At 44.6% G+C, this 23,426-nt stretch overlaps 1 protein-coding gene across 1 annotated transcript in view; it reads left to right on the top strand.

The window, feature by feature from the left end:
- The window catches only part of RAB11A (RAB11A, member RAS oncogene family), a 39,722-nt gene extending 16,634 nt beyond the window's left edge, over positions 1-23,088 (top strand). Inside the window, exons 2-5 of the mRNA XM_083371432.1 lie at positions 458-653; positions 4,221-4,414; positions 13,744-13,824; positions 20,996-23,088. Coding sequence (XP_083227558.1) covers positions 458-653; positions 4,221-4,414; positions 13,744-13,824; positions 20,996-21,135 — 611 coding nt within the window. The 3' untranslated portion in view covers positions 21,136-23,088. The remainder of the gene's footprint in view (positions 1-457; positions 654-4,220; positions 4,415-13,743; positions 13,825-20,995) is intronic.
- The last annotated feature ends 338 nt before the right edge of the window (positions 23,089-23,426 follow it).

Below are 23,426 nucleotides of genomic sequence, written 5' to 3'. Positions count from 1 at the left end.
TTAAAGTGAAATTTATTATAATCTAAAGTACAAATAGAAGCAAAGATGGTGAGGGAATAGAGGAAAGAAAGGGGAAAGGGCTGCAAGGGAAGGGGGAAAAAGGTGACCTTTCCCCCCCCCCCCAACTTTTTTCAGTGCGGTAGAATATTAAATACAGTTACTTCAACTTTTTTGCTTTACATATTTAGTAAGTGCTAGCCTATATATATATATATATATATATATATATATATATATATATATATATATATATATATATATATATATATATATATTCCTTTCATTAAGACTATTATTATTTTGCCGTCTCTTGTCCATCACTTTTTCCACCCATTGTGGGAATTGACGTGCCTTTCTGTTATTTTGCACCCCCAGGATTATCGCCAGACAGATAGAATAGTAAGGTTCCCCGCTCCCTTTTTTTTCCCCCTAAGTTCTTTCTCCAATCATCTTCCAGTGGTTCTCATTGGCGACTCCGGAGTTGGGAAAAGCAACCTCCTATCTCGCTTCACCCGCAATGAATTCAACCTGGAGAGCAAAAGCACCATCGGTGTAGAGTTTGCCACCAGGAGCATTCAAGTCGACGGCAAGACCATCAAAGCTCAGATCTGGGACACGGCTGGGCAAGAGCGATACCGAGCCATCACATCTGCGTAAGTGGTCCCTTCCCTTCTCTTCCTGCCCAGACTGAGCATTCAAATGTGTCTGTCTTATTTATTATGTCCCCACCCTGTTTTCTATCCAGCTTCCTGGAATAGGAAAATGGTACAATCCTACACGGCAGAGGGAGAGAATGATGTGCTGGGAACAGTCCCATTAGCTATAATTAAAAAGGTAAAGGTTCCCCCGCACATGCGTGCTAGTTGTTTCTGACTCTAGCGGCCGGTGCTCATCTCCGTTTGAAAGCCGAAGAGCCAGCGCTTATCCGAGGACATCTCTGTGGTCATGTGGCCATGACTAGACACCAAAGGCGCACAGAACGCTGTTACCTTCCCACCGTAGTGGTCCCTATTTTTCTACTTGCATTTTTACGTGCTTTCGAACTGCTAGGTTGGCAGAAGCTGGGACGAGTAACAGGCGCTCACTCTGCTACACGGCACTCGGGATTCGATTCGCCAAACTGCTGATCTTCTGATCGACAAGCTCAGCGTCCTAACCCACTGAGCCACCACGTCCCTAGCTATAATTAAGGTGGTTTAAATCAGGGGTCCCCAACCCTTTGTCCATGACCCGGTGCCCGGGCTGCAGCCCGTATGAAACTGGGCCTCAGTAGTGGTGGGGTGAGTGTACGCGCGTGTGAAGTTACATTTGTGAAAGCTGCACACACATACGAAACCGGATCCACTCTCCCTCCACTGCTACCACCAACCTGGAAAAGTTGGGGAACGCTGGTTTAAATGCCAGGTAAATTTAAATGACAATGAAATGAAATTTGGTTCTTCCTCCTGGTTCTCTTTGCTTTCTTTTGTCTCTGAAAAACTTTTTCACCCTTAACTGAAAACGAACTCACACAAGATACCGTATTTTCTGGTGTATAAGACGAATGGGCGTATAAGACGACCCCCTACATTTCCTGTTAAATTATAGGGTTTGGGCTATACTCGCCGTATAAGACTACCCCTCTTCCAACGCACACCAAATAAAAATAAAAAAACATCAGATTTGATTTTAATATGGTAATTTTAATTCAAATGCTTATGACATGCAGGTGCTTAGTAGGAAAATTGTCACTTATAAACATAAGGCTGTTTGTCATCAAACATGTAAACATAAAACAGTGCAAGTGGAAATAATAATAATAATAATAATAATAATAATAATAATAATAATAATAATAATAATAATAATAATAATTTGGAGGGGACCTTGGAGGTCATCTAGTCCAACCCCCTGCTAAGGCAGGAAACCCTATAAACCCTGTAAAAAATCACAGACTGCAGCTTCTTCTCCAATTGGTCCCGCTTTCCCTGCGCAGACTAAATGGGAGATCCGCTCCAGGTTTTCCAGCCAGCCCTGTCCCTAAATTTTCAGCACCCAGCGTATAAGACGACCCCTGACTTTTGAGAAGATTTTCATGGGTTAAAAAGTAGTCTTATATGCCAGAAAATACAGTAGGTTTCCCTTTCCTTGTTGTGAAACGCTCTGCTCCTGGACCCTTGTTAAATGCTCTTCTTAAGATTCTCTTATTTGTAAATGAATTAGTAATGATGTGATACAATTAATGTCTTTTGAAGTCCGGACTCTTTGTTATTAGGTTTGTTAACCAAAGCACCTAATGAGATAATTAGCTCGAGGCTCTCAGCTATTAAATTCTGTATTAGTTAGTGAGTTCTAATTTGCTGAGGCTCGGTTGCATCACACCTATTAAGTTTGTGCATTACACTAAGATGCAGCGTGGTTTGATTGGTATAAGTCCAGTGTAGTGTAATTTAGCAGATCATGGTTAAAATAGATGATGGCTGTATGCTCTTCAGCTTCTCATGGATTTGAAAAGGCCCTCGGATTTTTTTCTCACGTATGGGAGATTGAACACCCTCTTGAGTGGGTCCAAGGATTGCTTCAGAGGAAGAGACACAGGAGATTTTGTTGTTGTTCAATATATGTCCCACCTTTGTTCCGTACAACTACGTCAGGGGTCTTCAAACGTGGCCCTTTTATGACTTGTGGACTTCAACTCCCAGTATTCCTCAGCCAGGCGCACTGGCTGAGGAATTCTGGGAGTTGTAGTCCACAAGTCATAAAAGGGCCACGTTTGAAGACCCCTGCCATACAACAACTACCCTGTGATGTGGGTTGGTTTGAGAGAGAGGGAAGATCTAGCCCAAAGTTCACCTGGCCAGCTTTCCGGTCTAAGGGAGTACTAGAACTCACCGTCTCCTAGTTTGTAGTTCCTCACCATGATCACTGCACGAGGCTGGCTCTCTTAAGTGTTGCATCTATAAGACTTTAGATATACATTTTCCCCAACTGTCTTAATTTCTTTTTTTAAAAAAGGCTATACTCTGAGACCACTTACCTGACTTACAACCCCGTCTTTAGTGTAATGTCTGAATCCAGTCATAGCCAAATCAGGATCAAATGTTTGTCCAAGAATGAGCTTTTGGTGCATTAGCTGTTGAGACTGATTGAATTTATAGTCTGTGGATTTCTGCTGTGGAAGGTGCATAGGCTGAGACGTTTTTTCCATCCCCTCACTTTAATATACAGGTAGTCCTTGACTTAGAACCATTTGTTTAATGACGGTTTGAAGTTACAATGGCACTGTAACAAGTGACTGAAGATGTGTCTTTGCGCTTATGATCAGTTCAGCATCTCCAGGACCATGTCATGAAAGTTTGGGTGCTTGGCAAGATCCTGTACTGGCAACGCTTACAGCCTTGCAGGGTCACACGATCACCATTTGCAACCTTCCCAGCTGGCTTCCCACAAGCAGTCAGTGAGGAAAGCCAGATTCGCTTAACGACCATGTGATTCACTTAACAACTGCAGTGGTTTGCTTAACCTTGGCAAAAAAGCTCATCAGGTAGTCCTTGACTTACAACAGTTCATTTAATGACCATTCAAAGTTACAATGGCACTGAAAAAAAACGACTTATGACTGTTTTTCACACTCATGACCGTTGCAGCATCCCCCTGGTCACATGATTAAAATTCATACGCTTGGCAACTGGTTCATATTTACGACGGTCGCCATGGGGGATTGCTGGGGTTTTTATTGCTGTATCTTTGGGGTTTTTATAAACGTATTAATTGTTTTTTTTAATGGGCAACTATTTAATCTTCTTTTAATATTTGTAACTTTGCATTTTATTCTTGCCCTGTTCACCGCCCTGAGTCCTTCGGGAGAAGGGCGGTATAGAAATATTAATAAAATAAATAAAATAAAAATAAATAAAATAAATGTCCCGGAATCATGTGATCCCCTTTTGCAACCTTCTGATCAGCAGAAGTCAGATTCACTTAACAACCGTGTTACTGACTTAAGAATGGTAGTGATTCATTTAACTATGGCACGAAATGTCGTAAAATGGGGGAAAACTCACTTAACAACTGCCTTACTTAGCGACAAAAATTTGGCGCTCAATTGCGGCTGAAAGCCGAGGACTACCAATATAGCATTTGTTTCCATCCTTGTAAGCTAGCCAGATTTGTCAACGAGCGGGTGGACCGGGAAATGTGAGTGGCAAATAAACCTTGTTGTGTGTGCTTTGTGCCTCCAGTTATTACCGTGGCGCTGTGGGGGCCTTACTGGTGTACGACATCGCCAAGCATCTCACCTACGAAAACGTGGAGCGGTGGCTGAAGGAGCTGAGGGACCACGCGGACAGCAATATTGTCATAATGTTGGTGGGCAATAAAAGTGACCTACGCCACCTGCGAGCGGTTCCAACAGACGAGGCCCGAGCCTTTGCAGGTCAGTGTTTTGGCACGCGCGCGCGCGCACACACACACACACACACACACACACACACACGTGTCAGTGAGTCCCTGGGATGTTCTCGCTGGGAGAGGGACATTTACGTATTGCAGATTTCTTTAATTGTTACTGATGCTGCTTGTCTGGCTTCAAAGCTGGAGATAACATAGATGACAGACAAAAAAAACAAAACAACTCCGTTCAAGCCCAGCATCGGGCAGGGATGGGACATTGTGTGGTAATTTTATTAATCATTACAATTAAAAAAAGATACAAAAGAAAAAGAATTAGAAAAATTAAGGAAATTGCTGGAAAGAAAAAAAACCCAGGAAAGAAAATAGAAAAGCAGAAGAAAATGTTATAGCAAAGGAAAGAAATACAGAAAGAAATGACTTCCCCTTCATCATAACAAGTATAAATAATTTCAGTGGCTTGTCACCTCCTTTTAAGATCCAACAAATGATCTTTTTCTCATCTCTCATATATAAACAAATCCTTAAAGTCTGGGTCAGCAAAATTCCGTTAATGGGACTTTTGTTTCAACCTTGATCAAATTAACTTTATAGGTCTTCTTTTGCCTTTTTAGCAATCTTGCTCTTTAATCCCTTTAAATAATATTCTAGAATTCCTTTCATTTTTTTCTTTGTCCTCATAAATTCTTCCGAGTTTTAACAGCTTGTTTTGTAAATCCAGTAGGAGAATTATCCAGGTTTTTTTATTAGTGTATCTCTTCTAATTATTAAGACATTAGCTGGTCCAGGTAACATCTTTTAAAGGAAGTCTTATCTATAAAGGCAGACCCTCTTAAAATTAGCTTCTGGGTCCACGATTTACAAATGTTATCTAATGTTGAAGTATTTTGCTCCATTCTCTATGATGAAGTCAATTTAAATGTTCTTTTCCTTTAACCATAATCTTTAGATCCTTCTGGTTCTCTCCCATCATGTTCTGTTTTCCTTTAAAGAATTCAAAACAACGGCATTTTCCCATGGGAAGGAGCCTTCTAATTAATTTTTTTAATTATATTTTTTTAAAGAGCCCAAAACTCTGTACACAGCTTGTAAGGGATTTCCAGTCAACAATGAATGTAGATATTGCCTTTTCTCTAGAGAGGAAAAAAACACACACATCAATTTGGCCTCCTCAGGAAGTTCCGTCATGTTCACCAACCATTCCTCCTCCATTGCCGATAATGCCGAATCTTTCCATCTTCAATTTCCCTGCAGTTATCGTCCCATGACTCCCCCCCCAGCTGTTTGTCTATCAGTCCCCTGGGAAAAGCCACTGATTTCAATTGTGTATTAATCTTTAAAATCCTCTGCATTAGTGTACGTATTTGAATTTTTGTGTTTTTTTAAAAAATTCATCCAGCAAACATGAGAAAACCTTGCTGTTCACATTTCCAAGGTCATTTTGAAGGACTATATAAGTCTTATTGCTATTGCTAATAATTACAAGTTCTTCACAAGGATTCTAATTGATAAACTGAAAATACTATTTCAAAAAATTTATTCATGAGGATCAATACAGATTTGTACCTGAAAGACAGCTAAAAGTCACCATTTGAAATGTGTTGGCCTTTTCTTGGAATATTTGGAGCAACATCATAATGAAAAAACAAGCTGCATTGATTTTCTTAGATGCAGAGAAGGCCTTTGACCATTTGAACGGGTCTAATAAAAACTTTACACATATTCCCAACCATTCTTAAATCAATGCCTTTTATCTAAATTTTTATTCAAAGAAATACTTTTAATTTCTTTTTACAGTCCTCCACTATTATTTCTTTCTGTGACATTTCATTTAGTCACTATGTGAGAGAACTAGTTTTCCTTTTATAAACCAGCCTCACAGGATTAAGATCTGAAAAAGGGTTTTTGTAATATCTCTACATTAGAAACCTCAGAAGCCAAGTTCTTTGAAATCCAATCATATCTATTCTTAAAAAAAGATCTAAGTCTTTCTTAAAAATGTGTGTACTTGCACGCAATTCAAGCTATTTTTTTGTCTCCATATATCAAATAGCCCTAAATTGAATGGTAATTTATCTTGAGTGATTTTTAACGTTATTTTTTTCTCCAAAGCTCTGTCTAGTTGTGGGGAGATCATCCCTAACCCCCCTCCAAACACCAATTTTCTCAAGAAAAACCTACTAATCTCCCCATAAATCATTTATAGAACAGTACTTTATCCTCGGAGGGACGCGGTGGCTCAGTGGGTTAGGACGCTGAGCTTGTCGATCAGAAGGTCGGCAGTTTGGCGGGTCGAATCCCGAGTGCCGCGTAACAGACTGAGCACCTGTTACTCATCCCAGCTTCTGCCAACCTAGCAGTTCGAAAGCACGTAAAAATGCAAGTAGAAAAATAGGGACCACTACGGTGGGAAGGTAACAGCGTTCCGTGCGCCTTTGGCGTCTAGTCATGCCGGCCACATGACCCCGGAGACGTCCTCGGACAAGCGGTGGCTCTTTGGCTTTGAAACGGAGATGAGCACCGGCCCCTAGAGTCGGAAATGACTAGCACGCATGTGCGGGGGAACCTTTACCTTTACCTTTACTTTACTTTATCCTCATTGGGGGCATAAATTCCCAGTACCAAAAGTTTTAGAGCCATGCAAATTAATGTCCATCACCAACGAATCTACTGCACCCGTCAGTCAGTACAAGTTCCAGTTTTAGTTGGAAATTAATATACAATTAATTTTAGTTAATATTAATTAGTATGCAATTTTCTTCATTCTTCCTGCTGAAATAAATTCTTTCCCTATGTTTTTAAAAAGAAATATGATTATTTTTCTCCTTTTTTATAACAAATTGTATTGGTTTTCCAGTTTTACATTTAAGTATTTGGAAAGCAGCGTGGTGATTGGGTAGTCAGTAGTTCAACAACAAAATCTTTAGTACATATCTCAGGTTACATCATCAAAAGTTCCTTCTCCATTTCCCTTAACATTTGCCATATCATATTTAAGCTAGTAAATCTCTAATTATAACAGGCTCAGTTAAAACATTTATCAATATATGTTTTGCTTATCCATGTCCATATCCTGTTTTTAAGTTTTAGCTAATTTTCAATTTTTAATTACAGTATTCCAATTTAACCTTTAACATCCATAATATTTAAGTTTCGGGTAACCCAAATTTCCTTTATTTCACTACATAAACCTTATCGTATCTAAAATATTTTATTTTTCTCTTTTGCGGAGTGTTTGCTCCATTTATTATTCCACCTTAAACATTAGTACTCCACAAGCAAGCCGAAACTTTAGAAAAATCAGTCGCCATAGTGGTTGGTTATATCATCCCTTTTCAACTTTCCTGTGAAGCCTCTTATAAGCTCAGGTGTCAGGACCCACCCCAAACCACGTCTTAGGAAGACAAAATTCTTAGAGTCGAGTCTATTCCAAAAAGAATCTTTACTATGACATGCTTGGTTGTAGGCAATGAGACAGGACTTAATATTATTCCACGAACTAACCCTTATATAGAGTTCCCGGTTTAAACCCCCCTTAGCCCCATTTGGTCAGTCCCCCATCTTTTCTCTCGTATCATCCCTCTCGTGGGAAAAAGGAACTTAGACCCTTCATGTTTATTGCTCTCTTCCGTGACAGAAGCCAGATGCTAGCCCCCCCTTTTGTTTCCCCAGTTCAAAAGGCCTCTCCTTTCCTTTCAAATGCCTAATACCGGTTCAATACACATCCATTCTCTTCTCTTCGGGAGATGGCAGAATCCATGGAATAATGTTTTAAACATACATTTATGAATATGATATAAATGGATTCTGACATCAGGGCTGAAACTTAATTCGCTTTGCGTTGGCTGACATTAAGATCTGACTGAGGTCTTTCACTCACTTCGTGGTTCAGCCCGACGACAAAAAAAAAAAGATACAAAATCTTTTTGTATGCTTGTTTTGTTTTTTGCACGTTATTCTTAGACGTGCTCAAGGCGTCTCAGTGCTTTTATTTCTAAATCTCTGCTTAGTTACCGATTTTCCATCCCTGCTTCTCTCTGAATCCTGTTTTGCTGGGGGGGAAAAAAACCCATTTCCTTCTACCGTTTCCTTGTTTATTCGTTGTGGAAGTCGTTTGTTGTCTTTTTCTTTACCAGGCTGGGAAGAGGTCAGTGCTCCGTTGTGAAGGTGAACCTCGCAGTCATGCTTGTGTTTACTTTGTGTCATTCATGACCGAAAACGGTTTTACAGGGCTCAAAAATAGGAGAACTGCTTGTGCAGCTTAGTCCTCCGCTTATTCACCATAATGGAGCCTGGAGTATCCGTACATCACGATGGTCGTAAGTCGAGGCACCCACGGGACCAAATCTGATTTTATGACTTAAGTCGCGATGGTCATAAATTGAGGCACCCATGTGATCCGATCTGATTCTGTGACCTTTTGTGCAGCAGCTGTTAAGTGAAACATGGCAGTCGTTAAGCAAACACCATGATACTTAAGTGAGTCCATGCTGGGTGGTTTTTTTGTTTTTGTTTTGCCAGAAATGCAGGAAACTGGTAAAAAAACATCCATCACAGTCTTATGACCGGGCAGTGTACAAGTGAGCTGATGGCCAAGGGCCCCAAATGCAATCATGTGACTCCACGGAGGGGTCCAGCTGTCATAACTGTGGAACTGAAATATAAGTAGCTTTGCGGGGAGGAGTTGTAACTTCAAATTGTCATCAAATGACCGGTCATATAGATGAGGATTCCCTGTCGAAGTAATCAGTGGTCTTGCTCTGTATTTAGCAGCTTTGTGCCTTGATTCATCTCCTTCTTCCCAGCTTACTTTGGTTAAAAACAGAACACAGTTGGACCTTGGTGGACCTTCTAGTCCAAGAGTAGGCAACCTTGACTCTTTTATGACTTATGAACTTCAACTCCCAGAATTCCTGAGCCAGCATAGCTGGCTCAGGAATTCTGGGAGTTGAAGTCCATCAGTCATAAAAGAGCCAAGGTTGCCTATCTCTGTGACTAGTCCAACTCTATACCATTGCAGAGAAACACTTGTCCAGTTTTTTCTTAAAAGCTTCCAGTGTTGGAGCACCCATAACTTCTGGAGGCAAGCCGTTCCACAGGTTAATTGTTCTCAGTGTCAGGAAATTTCTGCTTAGTTCTAGATTGCTTCCCTCCTTGATTAGCTTCCATCCATTGTTTCCGCTCTTCACTTCTGGTGCTTTGGAAAATAGGCTGACCCCTCCTCTTTGCGGCAGCTCCTCCAATATTTCAGCCCATCCTTCACTCCCCCTCCTCTTATCTTCTCCTAACTTTCCTGATAGTCTGTCCGGGTATCTGCTGGAGAAATTGCTGGTGCCTGCAACTGCTGTTCTTTGCATATTTGTCAACTAGCATTATATTTTTAGTGACCTATCAATCCCATCAATGGGAGTGCACATCAGCTAAACAGTAGCTAGGCTTTTTAAAAAATTAAACAAGGATCTGCACTTTCCCCCTCCTTCCCCCACACCGAAGGGCAAGAGCAATTAAACTATGGAGCTACGTGTTGTGACCTCATGCAAATAAATCTGAGTTTCAGACTCGGGTTTATTTCACTCTGGAATGTGACATTGGATCCTTTGCACTAATCATGATTAAAAAAGGCTTGATTTATGCCCCTTGCAGTCAAGAGAAGATTTTTGATGGCAGGGAGGAGAGAAGGAGGAAAATGCTGGCAATTGGATTTTGTGTTAAAGAAAAGGCGTCCCCCCCCCCCCGCCAATTCTCCATTCAGCCTCTTGCACCAAAATGCTGTTTTCTGGGGATTGCAAAAATTCTTTCCGTTCTGTGCACAGGATGCTTTGCTAATCACTCAGGAAGAGAAAAAACAAGAAGTTGTAAAAGGAAAAAGGTTACCTTTAAGCCAGCTTGATGTTAACTCCTCCCCCTCCCTCCCCCCGTAATTTTAAAAAACATTCTTGCCCTTCTGATGAAAGAAGCTTTTTTTTTTTTAAAAAAAAGTGTGAGCTATAAGGGCTTTACAAGGGACGTGGTGGCTGAGTGGGTTAGGACGCTGAGCTTGTCGATCAGATGGTCGGTAGTTTGGCGGGTCGAATCCCGAGTGCCGTGTAACAGATTGAGCGCCTGTTACTCATCCCAGCTTCTGCCAACCTAGCAGTTCGAAAGCACGTAAAAAGGCAAGTAGAAAAATAGGGACCACTCCAGTGGGAAGGTAACAGCATTCCGTGCGCCTTTGGTGTCTAGTCATGCCGGCCACATGACCACGGAGATGTCTTCGGACAAGCGCTGGCTCTTCGGCTTTGAAACGGAGATGAGCACTGGCCCCTAGAGTCGGAAACGACTAGCACGCATGTGCGGGGGAACCTTGACCTTTAGCTTTATAAGGGCTTTACAGGAAATCATTGACTTACAGCTATTTCTTTAGTGACCTTTTGACGTTGTAACAGCACTGAAAAAGGTGACATGTGACTGCTTTCCACTCTTATGACCGTTGCTGCCTCCCCACAGTTGTGTGATCAAAATTCAGAGGCTTAGCAACTGGCATGTATGTATGACGGTTGCGGTGTCACGTGATCCCCTTTTGCCGCCTCTTGACAAGCAAGGTCAATGGGGAAGTCGAATTCACCTAACAACCCTGTTACTAACTTAACAGCTGCATACGATTTGCTTCGCAACTGTGGCAAGAGAGGTCGCAAAATGGCCCAAGACTCCCTTAACAACTGTCTTGCTTAGCAACGGAAACGTTGGGCTCAGCTATCGTCGGTCGAGGACTGCCTGTTTTGTTTTCAACAACACCTCATTCTAAGCCAATCGGCCGGCCAGAAGCAAAAGGGTTTCCGGTTTTGCCTTCTCCCCTCCTCAATTTCCTCCACAACTCCCTCGAAAAAAGAAACGTTCAAAGACCAGTATGGTTTCTAGAAGTTTACAGGTACTGCAACTTAGTTGAATAAAAAGAAGGAAGTTTTTTTAAAAAAACTTTACCTATTTTTCCATCTAGTTCAGGGGTGTCAAACTGCCGGCATCGTAGCGAAACCGCGCCCACCCCATTGCCGGCAATGGCGAAAAAGTCACGCTACGTCGCGACACGTTTGACACCCCTGACTTAGTTCCTTTATTTCCCCTTTTTTCTTTTTGTTTCGGATTTCTTTTCTCTCTTTGGCAGTTATAAATAATAAATAGCAATGCAGCGGGGACCTTGATGTTAGCCATTAAGCTCTATGACTGAAACCTTTTTTTATATAATCTAAAATAATTGAATGTATTTTGCAATTGCCTCTCAATACGACGCTTAGTTTTAATTGTACAGTTCAAACAATTTTGCGCTTAATGACTTTGAGTAACTTTTAGCATCGATGTAAACTTGTTTCCCCTTCTCCTTACAACTTTGACCTTGTCCGAACCCACCGTAGCGCGACAGTTTCTAGCTTATATTGCGTAAAGCCACCACACCCCACTCTGAAGAAAAGGAGAGAAAAACACAAGAGGTGAAGTCACCTGGTTCCTTGTTCAACAAAGGGAAACGGTTGTTATATCTTCCTATGCAAACAAAGCACTGTAAAAATATTCTGGCACTGACAGGTTGGTTAGGAAGGGTGTGGAGAAGGATAAAACACACAAAGGCCGTGGAATAGAAACATAAAATCATAGGGTTGGAAGGGATCTCGAAGATCATCTAGGCGGGTAACGCCCGGCCCAAGGAGGAGACCTTTTGCCACAATTTTGCCATTATGAATTTTCTTGCCACAATTGTGAAGTGAATCTCTGCAGTTATTAAGTTAGTAACAGAGGTCTTAAGTGAATCTGCCTTCCCCGTTGACTTTGTTGGACAGAAGGTCGCAGAAGGGGATCACATGACCCCGGGACACTTGTGACCGTCAAAAATACAAACCGGTTGCCAAATGTATGAATTTTGATCACGTGACGATCGGGATAGAACAGTGGCGGCGAATCAGTGGCACGCATGCCAGAGGTGTCACGCAGAACCCTCTCTGTGGGCACGTGCGCTGCCTCCCCAGCCCCGCCTCCCCCGTGGCCCCCTCCTCACCAGCAGTCTCCCCGGAGGAGAGTCGCCCCCGGGCACAGCCCGCGCAGAGCAGCGCAGCCAAGGACTTGGCAGCCGGGTGGCGGGGACAAGATTCCACCCTCACGCCCTGTCATGCGTGGGGCACGAGTGGAGGCCGTGGCCGCCATGGTGCTGCAGGGCTGCCTGGGGGATCTGCAGTGGGCGAGCGGGGCGGGGCGTGGGAGGGTGGAGTGGGGGCAGAGGGGGTGGGGTGTTTTTTTGGGCACTCGGTGTCAAAGGTTCACCGTCACTGGGATCGAACAATGGTCATAAGTGTGAAAAACAGTCATAAATCACTTTTTCAGTGCTGTTGTAATTTTGAACAGTCACTAAATGAACTGTTGTAAGTCGAGGACTATCTGTGTTAAACATGCTGCCCAGCCAGCCTGAGTCTTCGGAGAAGGGTGGGATATAAATGGAATTAAAATAAAAAAATAAAAAATAAAAAAATTCTTCTGAGGGACTCTTGAGTCGGGTTACAGTAGTATAAACGCATAAGTATAAAAAACATTGAAAGCATTAAAATGGAGATTCACAACAAAAGGTGAAAATCAAGCGTACGGGGGTGGACATTTGTCTCGCGCTCAATCAGCCACCTCCAGCACAGCGGGCCCTCATCGGGTCTTCAAGGCCCTTCGGAAGGCAGACCTCAGCTCCAGTGACAGGATCTCCAGAGAGACATAATAGCTGGCGATGCAGAAGCCGAGGTCACTGTTTTGGCTCTCCAGCTCTGATGGACAACCGAGAAAGCTCGGTGTCCATTTTGTCCTCCGCTTGCCGCTTGCCAAAGTCGTGAAGCTCCCAGGCTGTCAGGACCCACCTCAATCCACATCTTAGGAAATAAGAACTCTTGGATGCAAGCTTAGTCCAAAAGGAAAATGTTTACTAGGATGGAATCGATTGTGGCAATACAAGACGAAATCTAACAAAGTTACATTTCAATCCTATATAAAGCATTCCCATTTCAGCCCCCCCTCCCCTCATCCATTTGGTCAGGCTCCCATCATTTGCTTAGGTGTCAGGCCCTTCCGTGGGAAAGGGAAACTCTCCTTGTTTTTATTGTTATTGCTTCTTCCTTTTTCAGTTGTAAATGAAGGTGGATCCAGATCTGTGTCTCCCCCTCCCTCCCCCAGTTCAACCATTTCCCTGTTGTTTGAAGATCGCCTTAAGTAACCATCCTCTCCCCCCCCTCGGAGAGATGGCAGAATCCCCAGAATAAGCACATTGTTCTACCTATACATTTATGAAATGTGATATAAATGGATTCTGACACAGGCCACCAACCCCTGACCAGCCTGTCCTCTTTCCCGCAGAAAAGAACGGCCTGTCGTTTATCGAAACCTCTGCTTTGGACTCGACAAACGTGGAAGCTGCTTTCCAGACCATTCTGACTGGTGAGTGGGGCCCTTAGAGGCCATGTAGAATTCACCTTCTCCCTAAGATTCTTAAAAAGTGCGTGGCTGACTTTGGCCTCCAGTGGTGGATAGCGCTTGGGCTGAAGGACCAGCAGGGCTGAGGGAATTTCGATTTTCTGAATTTAGGAATGCTTTGGGGGAGATTCTGCTCTCCTCTTGCAACTCTCCCAACACTTGTTGCTGCTGTTCTCAGCCTCAAGTCAGCCTCAGGCATACAGTAGCTCCCTCTGAAAGAAGGCACGAAATGTGACAAGACCAAAATATCCAGCTAATGGGTAAATAGGTCATAAAGACCTAGGTTTATTTCCCATATCAGAAGCTCCAAAGCGCTTCTGTGGCAAAAGGATTTGCCGGGGACAGCGCTGTTCCTTGGGGGATGCCTAGTTGGGGCTCCTTTCATTCCCCGTGAAGTTTCCCACCATTAGTCTACTCGCGGTCGCCTGCTTTAGAACTGCTGGGTCAGCTGGAGCGTGTGATGGGATCTGACCCCACCCTGTGGCAGCAACAGGTCTTGGAACGTGAACCTGCCAATCATCCGTCTAGCATTCTAACCTCGTGAGCCACCGTGCTCCTCCATTAAAAGAATAGAAGGTTATGAACCCGAAGAAAGAAAGAAAGGGTTTATTTTTTATTTTTATTTATTTTAATTCCATTTATATCCCGCCCTTCTCCGAAGACTCAGGGCGGCTTACAAGCTTAGCAGTAGCCTTCATTCTATGTATATGCCTGGTTATTAGGGCTTTCACACACACCCCAAGCGGCATTATTATAAAGTCAGCTTAATTGCCCCCAACAATCTGGGTCCTCATTTTACCTACCTGGGAAGGATGGAAGGCTGAGTCAACCTTGAGCCTGGTGGGATGCAAACCTGCACTAATTGCAGGCAGCTGGTGTTACTTAAGGAGGCATTAGCCCACTGCTCCACCAAGGCTCCTTTAACCTGGTTAGATGCCATACCCTCGTGTTACCTCTGGAAGCATTCCATCTGCCACCCGGCAAATGCTGATGCATCACAAGGCAATAATGGGGCGCCTCTGCAAGTCAACAAATGAAAAAGAATTGGATCGGGATGGCCTGAAAAAGTTGACAAAAAAAGGGGGCACGATGCATGCATTGCACATATTCTGTTAAAATCTACGTGCCGGAAAGAAGGTTGTCCTACCTGAAGGCTTCCATTTTTTAAAAAAAAATCGCCATTGCTGCGATATATAACCCTGGTTGTCCGTATCGGCACAGATGAGAAAGGTCCCATCGATTCTGTCAGGCACGTAGCAAAAACAAGGAAAGAACAGAGAGAGACTGGCTTTCACTCCTGAAGCGTTTGTAGGGTTCATGGAAGTTTTGAGAGTTGTGCAAGTTGAATTTGTGTCCCAGGGAAAAAATGGGTGTGAAGTGATGGTTAAAAGTCCTTTCAGTGCATAGCTGAAGGCTCCACTTGCTTTTACTCTTCATATTTCCAGTGCATTGGTAGGCAACCTCGGCTCTTTTACGACTCATGGACTTCAACTCCCAGAATTCCTGAGCCAGCTATGCTGGCTCAGGAATTCTGGGAGTTGAAGTCCATGAGTCGTAAAAGAGCCGAGGTTGCCTGTATTCTTCCGTTTGAAATTCTTTGGAACTGTTGGGGCATTTCGTTTTTGAGCAGTCAATGCCACCAGTAAATGATTGGCAGAAAAGACATTAAAGAATTAGCTGACAGCTGCATTTTCAGCAGCATGCCTCAATCCTCCTTTTAAAAAGATATGGACCTACTCTAGGAAAAGAGGACAGACAAAAAGAAGGGAACACCCAACAAATAGAAGAGGTGTGCCCCCAATTAAAAAGAAAAATCTCAGTTTTGCAAGTGTTAAATCTTAATGAGCCTCGGTGGAGCAGTGGGCTAATGCCTCCTTAAGTAACACCAGCTGCCTGCAATTAGTGCAGGTTCGAGTCCCACCAGGCTCAAGGTTGACTCAGCCTTCCATCCTTCCGAGGTAGGTAAAATGAGGACCCAGATTGTTGGGGGCAATAAGCTGACTTACAGCAATAAGCTGTAATAATGCCGCTTGGGGGGGGGAAGCCCTAATAAGCAGGCATATACATAGAATGAAGGCTATTGCTAAGCACATTGATTTGTGCTTAGGTTGTAAGCCGCCCTGAGTCTTCGGAGAAGGGCGGGATATAAATGGGATTTTTTAAAAAATGACGCATCCTACCCTGAGCTGAATATTTTGTTGGTAAACTTTTCTTCTTCCTTTCCTCTTGGCCTTGGCATACTCCGAGAACGGAGTCACACCTGGATGTGTCTTGTGTCTTTTATTCCTTCCCTCCAAAGCAGGGCAACGATGTATTTATTTCTATGACTGCCCAGCTTTGAAAGCTTAGTTAACCTTTGCCTTTGGAATGCCAGGCTGGTTGAAGACACTCCAGTCACCAGTCCTGAATATTCCACCTACACCCATTCCAGTTGATGGTTACTTTATTTTTTGCAAGCCCCCAGAATAACTTGAGAGCGAGTGGGTGGCCGTATAAATTCTCTAAATAAAAAAAAAACACACAACAAATAAGGGAACAGCTGCTTTGGGAAGAAGACATGATTCTGAACAGCAGTGGAAGGCAGTAGGAAAGAAATGTTCTGTACCAGCCTGCTACCGGCCCTGCAGAAAAGGCAGGGACAACCCCTTTACAACCGGCAAGAAGCTGGAACTAAGCCTGCCAAATTTATAGCTACAAAAACAAACAAGACACGAACCAAGAAACAGGAGCTTTAAGAAACATGAACCAGTGGTTGCCTTCAGCAAACCAGCCCTCCCACACATTCCCCTTATATAGCGTTCAGGGCGTGGCTTCTCTCTGCCCCCTTCCGAGAAGCCCCATTGCCTTCCTCTGTTTACTCCTACTTGACTGCCTCCTGCGTCGGGCGTCCTTGAACAGGGCCAGCTATGGGTCATCTTCATCCACACTGTCAGGCTCACACAGCTGGGTCTCCGTGGTGACCAAGTGGGAGGGGCCTGGCTGAGGGCTATCATCAGCAAGATCTTCAACCCCCTCAGCAAGGTCTTCAACACCTCCCTCCTCCTCTGAGTCGTCCGACCCAGCTGCCGAACCCACAGGCTGACCCTGAATCACAACAAGAAACAGGGTTGGCAGGCTTCCCTCTGACCCTGGGTGCAGTCCTTTGGGGGACGGGGGGATTGTCATGCCTTGGCCGGGCAGAGAAGGGAGAGCGGGCAAGGCGGTGGTCCAGTCTTACCTTACTTGTAAGGTAAGACTGGACCACATCACTTTGGGATCCCTCCAGGTACTGGAACCTGGAGGGTCAGAAGTATTCTGGATTTTGTTTCTGCTGAACTGTGGCCCATCTGAAACGTTTCAGAGGAATACAGGTGGTCCTCGACCTAACGACCGGAATGGAGCCCAACATTTCTGTTGCCAAAGAAGACATTTGTTACGTATCGCTGCCGTTGTTCAAGTTAGGGACACGGCTGTAAAGTGAATCTGGCTTCCCCGTTGACTTTGCTTGCCTGAAGGTCACAAAAAGGGGATCACACGGACCCCGGGACGCTGCAGTTGTCATAAGTCTGAGTCAGTTGCCAAGCCTCTGAATTGGGATCACGTGATCATGGGGATGCCGCAACAGTTGTATGTGTAAAAAAAAACAACAACCGGTCATAAGTCGCTTTTTTTGAGTACCATTGTAACTTTGGTCGCTAAATGAACTGTTGTAAGTCGAGGACCACCTGTACCTGGAATGTGAAATGAAACCATATTTTCTGTTTCACACACACACACACACACACAGAGCACGGGGTTAGGGAAGCGGTCTTCTGAATTAAGGATGGGGTTTTTCCTTTCTTCTGGTGGAGAAAGCTCTGGAGAAGGCCGTGTCCTGTTGGAGCCTCATCTTATAAACCCCCCCCCCAGCCCCATTTAAAGTAAGCAACAGAAGTGATTGATCTCAGGAATGTGTGCCAAAGCGTGTCAGAGGGATAGGAAATGCCTCTGGATCTCTGCTTGATAAACAACAGCTTAGGAGATAAGAGTGTGGCCTTCTGGAATTTGGAAGTGGTGCTCAGAGTGGCTTTAAGCTCAGGTGAGAATCAAGTCATCCCAGGTCAGCCTTTAATCTCCCTAAGCGGGAAGAACTCTTTGCCGAGGCGTTGGGTCAGTGGGGACCAGTGCTCAGCAAGGAAGGGCTTAGACCAGCGGTAGGCAACCTCGGCTCTTTGATGACTCGTGGACTTCAACTCCCAGAATTCCTCAGCCAGCGTGAGGAAACGATGTCCCTTTTATGACTCGCGGACTTCAAATCCCAGAATTCTGAAGGAATGCTGAGGGAAAAGGGAGAGATTTCCATGCTTAGCCATGCTGGCTCAGGAACTCTGGGAGTTGAAGTCCACGAGTCATCAAAGAGCCAAGGTTGCCTACCCCTGGTTTAGGGAAAGTACCACATCTTGCAGGCTACTTGGACAAGCCAAATGCCAGCCTCAGGGATTGTGGGGGGAGTGGGTGGGGTCCCCCAAGATGCTGTGCTTGTCTATTGCATTTCACCCAGGTGGAGTTTCAGCATGAGGGCTGCTGCCACTGCCGAACCTGGTGCTGAATACCTCCTCTCTATGGAAACCTCTCCCTTTCCCCTCAGCATGGCTGGCTCAGGAATTCTGGGAGTTGAAGTCCACGAGTCATCAAAGAGCCAAGGTTGCCCTACCCCTGGCTTCTATGTTCCAAGAAATTGACTGGGCCCAGACCAGCTTTCGCAGCCTGAGTTGTGTTGGGTTTTCTCCAGCTTCTAGAATTCCAGGCATACCAATTGCATGAGCTGATCTGAGATCTTTAGGTTGGCCTGTGACTAGCCTAAGAGTGCGCTGGATGTGGTTCCAGGTTGCACAGCCCCCACGGACTCCCCGGAGAACCTCCTTCAAAGGACCTGTAGAACTTACCATCAAGTCGTAATTGTCAAGGGGATAGAAGATTACCAAACTAATCGAGGATGGGATTTTTTTTTAAAAATATATATGTACGAAATCATTTCTGGCCTACATAGTACAGGCAGTCCTCAACTTGCAAGAGTTTGCTTAGTGACTATTCGAAGTTACAGTGGCGCTGAAGAAAGTGACTTACGACCATTTTCCACACTTCTGTCTGTTGCAGCGTTCCCCGGGGTCATGTGATTTACATTCGGTGCTTGAAAACTGACTGACCTTTATGACGGTCGCCGTGTCCTGGGGCCATGGGATCACCTCTCGCAAGCTTCTGACAAGCAAAGTCACTTCACAAATTTCTTACTTAGCAACATAAATTTTCAGCTCAGTTATGGTCATAGGTTGAGGATTACCTGTACAAACTGAGGGCATGTACCAGTCCAGTTACTTATTTATTTTTTTAATATAAACGATAATGCTCGCCCACACACTGCTAGACGCACCCAAGTACATTTGAAGCAGTTCCGTCAGAGCTAGTGTCAGTGTTAATGGGAGAGGCCTTGGCCTTGGCTTGGGTCTACTCCCCAATGGAAGTTGGTTGGGCCATTCACTGTTACCTTGTTTGGCAGCTCTCGAGTGGGGTATTGTTTGCTTCTTGATTTATGGACTGATCTTAATCTTGGAGTTAATCTTGGATTTAAAATAGAATTAGCCCGTCTGGTTGCCTTTTTTGTCTGGAACATCTCACTAGGTTGACATAGACAATGGTGCTGCTAAGACCTCCCAAGTTGGGAAGAGTCATTTCATGTTGGTTGCTCTGGGTTGGAAGTCAGAACCTTTGTGGGCCAAAGCTGTAAGAGTGTCCATCTTGGCTGAGGCCTTGGATGTCAGTAACAGGCAGGCTTTGCCAGCCTTTTAATGGCATCATATTTCTGCTTCTAGATGGTAGAAGATGCTCTTCTAAGCAGCTTATTTAATAGTCCATTTGAATAGATCCCCAGGCCTGAGATCGTTAACTTCCAAAATGATTAAGGAATAGGCCTATATCCTTACCCAGACTACTGAGTGTTCAGCTCACAAGGGATGGTGTCAACCCACCTAAGAGCACCAGGTTGGGGAAAGCAGACTTAAACTAATGTCCAAGGGGCAAATGGCAGAAGAAGATGGATTTCTTGATCTATTGATCGATTAATTTTTCTTTAAGGTTATCTGTGCACCTTACAGATCTGTTCACAAAGTAGCTAGCTAATGGAAATAAGATTTGCAAGAGGGATAACTACCCAACTTTCTCATTGCATTTAAAAACAAAATATCAAGAGATTCCTGACAACATCATTCTCCAAATAAAAACATGCATACAGATAGTCCTCAACTTACGACTGCAATTGGGACCAGAATTTCCGTTGCAAAGCAAGGTGGTTCTTAAGGGACTTGCGCCCAGTTTTATCACCTTTTTTGCCACAGTTGTTAAGCAAATCGCTGCAGTTAAGTGAATTGTGTGGTTGTTAAAGTGAATTGTAAGGTCATTGAGCAAATTCAGGTTCTGCCATGGACTTTGCATGTCAGAAGCCAGCTTGGAAGGTTGCAAATTACAGCCATTAGGAAGGTTGCAACTGCCATAGATGCCTGCCAGTTGCCAAGTGCCTGAATTTTAACGAGGGGACCGTGGGGATGCTGCAACGGTCGTAAGTGTGAGGGGCAGTTGTAAGTCACTCTCTTCAGTGCCATTGTAACTTTGAACGGTCACTAAAGAAATGCTTGTAAGTCAAAGGTCATCTGTACTTACGTCGCAAGAGAAGACGTGAAGGCCAGGAGGGACCAAACCAAGTAGATGCTCACAAGCTCACCCCTCCCGTAAGGGGTCTACCACAACTCGCCACAGCCAGCTGGCTGCCGGCAATTTGCCGTGGAACAACTCGCCATGAGACAAGAGTTACACCTATACCGAAGAAATAGTCAAACTGAATCACGAAAGAAAGGATGCCAAAGGAGGGACAAAATAAAATACGAAATGACGAAAATTAAAGTTATTTTTAAAATTATGTTAAATAATTAACTTGAATTGTTGAATTGTCCCACGGCAAGTTGACCCACGGCAAGTTGGCCGTGGCGAGTTGTCCCCTTCTGCCTGCGGTGGGGCTTTATGCCTGGTGCATGGACTGGGGGTGTGTGTGGTGAATTCTGGAATGGACGAATCCGCCCCGGCCCCTCGTCTTCCACCCTGGTCACCAGCAGCTTCTCTCTTTCAGAGATCTATCGCATCGTGTCCCAGAAACAGATGTCCGACAGACGTGAAAATGACATGTCTCCAAGCAACAACGTGGTCCCGATCCACGTCCCTCCGACCACGGAAAACAAACCAAAGATGCAGTGTTGTCAGAATATATAACAAGATCAACTGCTGGAAAAGCTGTGTATATTTCCCCGGATCTGAATGGAAGCGGAGCTCGAGCTGACATTACTTTTTTCTCTCTTTCTCCACTCTCTTCCCCCCCTTTTTTGCTTCAATTACACATTGTCTGTATTTTATTCTCCTCTCTCCCATTTGCTTATTTTGTCACCGTTTCTTCTCTGTCTTCAACCTCAGTTCTGTGACTCATCTCTTTTTACACGAGGCTGCAGCATTATCGGAATGCGAGTGTCCTGCAAGGCAAAGGTTGCTAACAGTCACCGCGGATCTTTCCTGCCTGGCTCACCTGAGGAGAGAGCAGAGATGGGTTCTTTTGAACTTCCACCATTCAGACATTCCTGTCAACACAACTCACACTTGATAACTCCCTCGTCCACTCTCTGGCCCCAGTGTTAGATGTCGCCTCTTGGCCTGTCACATCCTGCTGCCCTGCAGACTACAGCTCCCATCGTCCCTTTCAGCCTCACCACTGGCCAGAGATAATGGGAGATGTAGCAAAAACAGGCCAGGTGAATGCCAGGTTGAGAAAGCCCATCGTTGCATTCAATGGGCAGTTGTCGGCCTGGTCTGGGCCCTTGTTTCAAATTGTAGATTGATTGTTGGGCTGCCTTTGTTTCAGACCAGTGCTGTGATCCTGTTTGGAAGGCAAAAGTCGGGGATAACCTCCGCGAACATCTCTGGGCCTAATGGATTAGCATCGTGAGCTGAGCCTCTTGTCCCTCCCTGGCCAGCTGGCCTGTGGCCTCGCTTTTGGAATTGGCTTTGTTAAGGCCGCACACCTGTAGCCTTTCGATGGGTTTTTATTCAGTCTGAGCAGATGGATGACGTCTCCCCTTGCAAGCCAGCAGAGGGATCAATCATCTCAGTGATGCCGCAGGGCGGATTAAATTAACGCAGTCCACCCGGTTAAGGCCCAACATCTGTTGCTGGATGTTGAATGCCACGTAGTTACCATCAGAGGGAAGTGCCATCTCGCTCTTCTCGCTAGTCCCCGTGGCTTGTCGTCGCGGCATTTAGTGTGTCGCGCGATCCAGTATGGGCCCTGGGGATCATTTTGCACGGTGCGCGTGTACAGGTTATGGAGAAGGCTTGGAGATGGCTGTTAGAGCTCCTAAGAGACCCTTTTGACTTTTTTAAATGAGAATTGTCAGCAAAAGTGGCACTGGTTCCTCCCCCGCCCAAGACTGGCTAAGCTGGTTTAGTTTCTCGGGGGGGGGGGGCAGTTCCTGGCCTGGAAGCTCTTGAGTCTCTTCCCTCCTCAAGTGGTTGAGCACTTTTGGCTTCCTAGAACAGAGGACATTCCTTCACCTCATTCCCCCATGCACTGTTACGGTTTGCAGCCCACGCTGCCTGCTCGTCTGCAGCACTGTTCAAAAGAGGGGTGGGGTGTGCCCATCAGCACATACCGAATTGTGTGGTCTTTGGGAAGCCCAGTTGAAGAGGAAAGAGTCCCTGGTTTACAGGGAGAAGGAAGGAAGGTAGGTTGGTTCTCGCAGATCTGTTCTGCCTGCTGTGTTGAAGGCTGCCCCCGCTCAGTTCGTCTGCCAGTCTTGCAGTGCTCATGACGTGTAAGGCACACCGAGGGCATTGCTGTAGTCCGGTCATCCATTAATTCTCCCTCTCCCTCTCTGCACACTTTTTTTTGTTTGTTTGTTCTTTCCCTTCCCACCTCTTTTTTTAATGTGTGTGTAAATTGCTTTGTACTGTGTGCACATTCTGTACTTTGAGTATTTTTTAAGATTGATTTAAAATTATTCATTTTTGGAATTCTAATAAAGAATCACAGGGGATTGTTCAGAGGTTATGGAGTGAGCTTCTTTGGAATTAGACTCTTGATGGGCATTTGATATTTAAAGGGGAAGGACGAGTGCCCTTGAGCCGCCGGAAGATGATTGGAATTAACGTGTGAATAAATTATGTGGATCAACTTGACATGCAAATCTGACTCATTTACTCTTCCCCTTTGCGCACTTTATTGCTTTCTCTTTGCAGAGCTTTAAACTTTGGGTGCTTTGTCATCATGGGAAAAGAAAGTTGAGCAATTGTGACCCTGAACAATTCTCCCACTTCTCCAAATAATTAAACTTTTTTTTTACTGGTTGCTTCCAATGGATAAAGCTTTCTGGATGAACAGGAGAACCCCATCAGCCAGTCCCTTTATCTTATAGCATGCCAAGAGGATTAAAAACAGATTCAGGGGTGTTGGATGGTGCTCACAAACTGCCCTTTTTGGCCTCCAAATTTTTCCAGAAGCAATACCTGGCGACCAC

Source organism: Vipera ursinii, assembly GCF_947247035.1.
Source record: "Vipera ursinii genome assembly, chromosome: 11".
In the NCBI taxonomy this organism is placed as follows: Eukaryota; Metazoa; Chordata; class Lepidosauria; order Squamata; family Viperidae; genus Vipera; species Vipera ursinii.
Note: the sequence above shows the minus strand (reverse complement) of the source record. Positions and strands in the feature narration are given on the sequence as shown.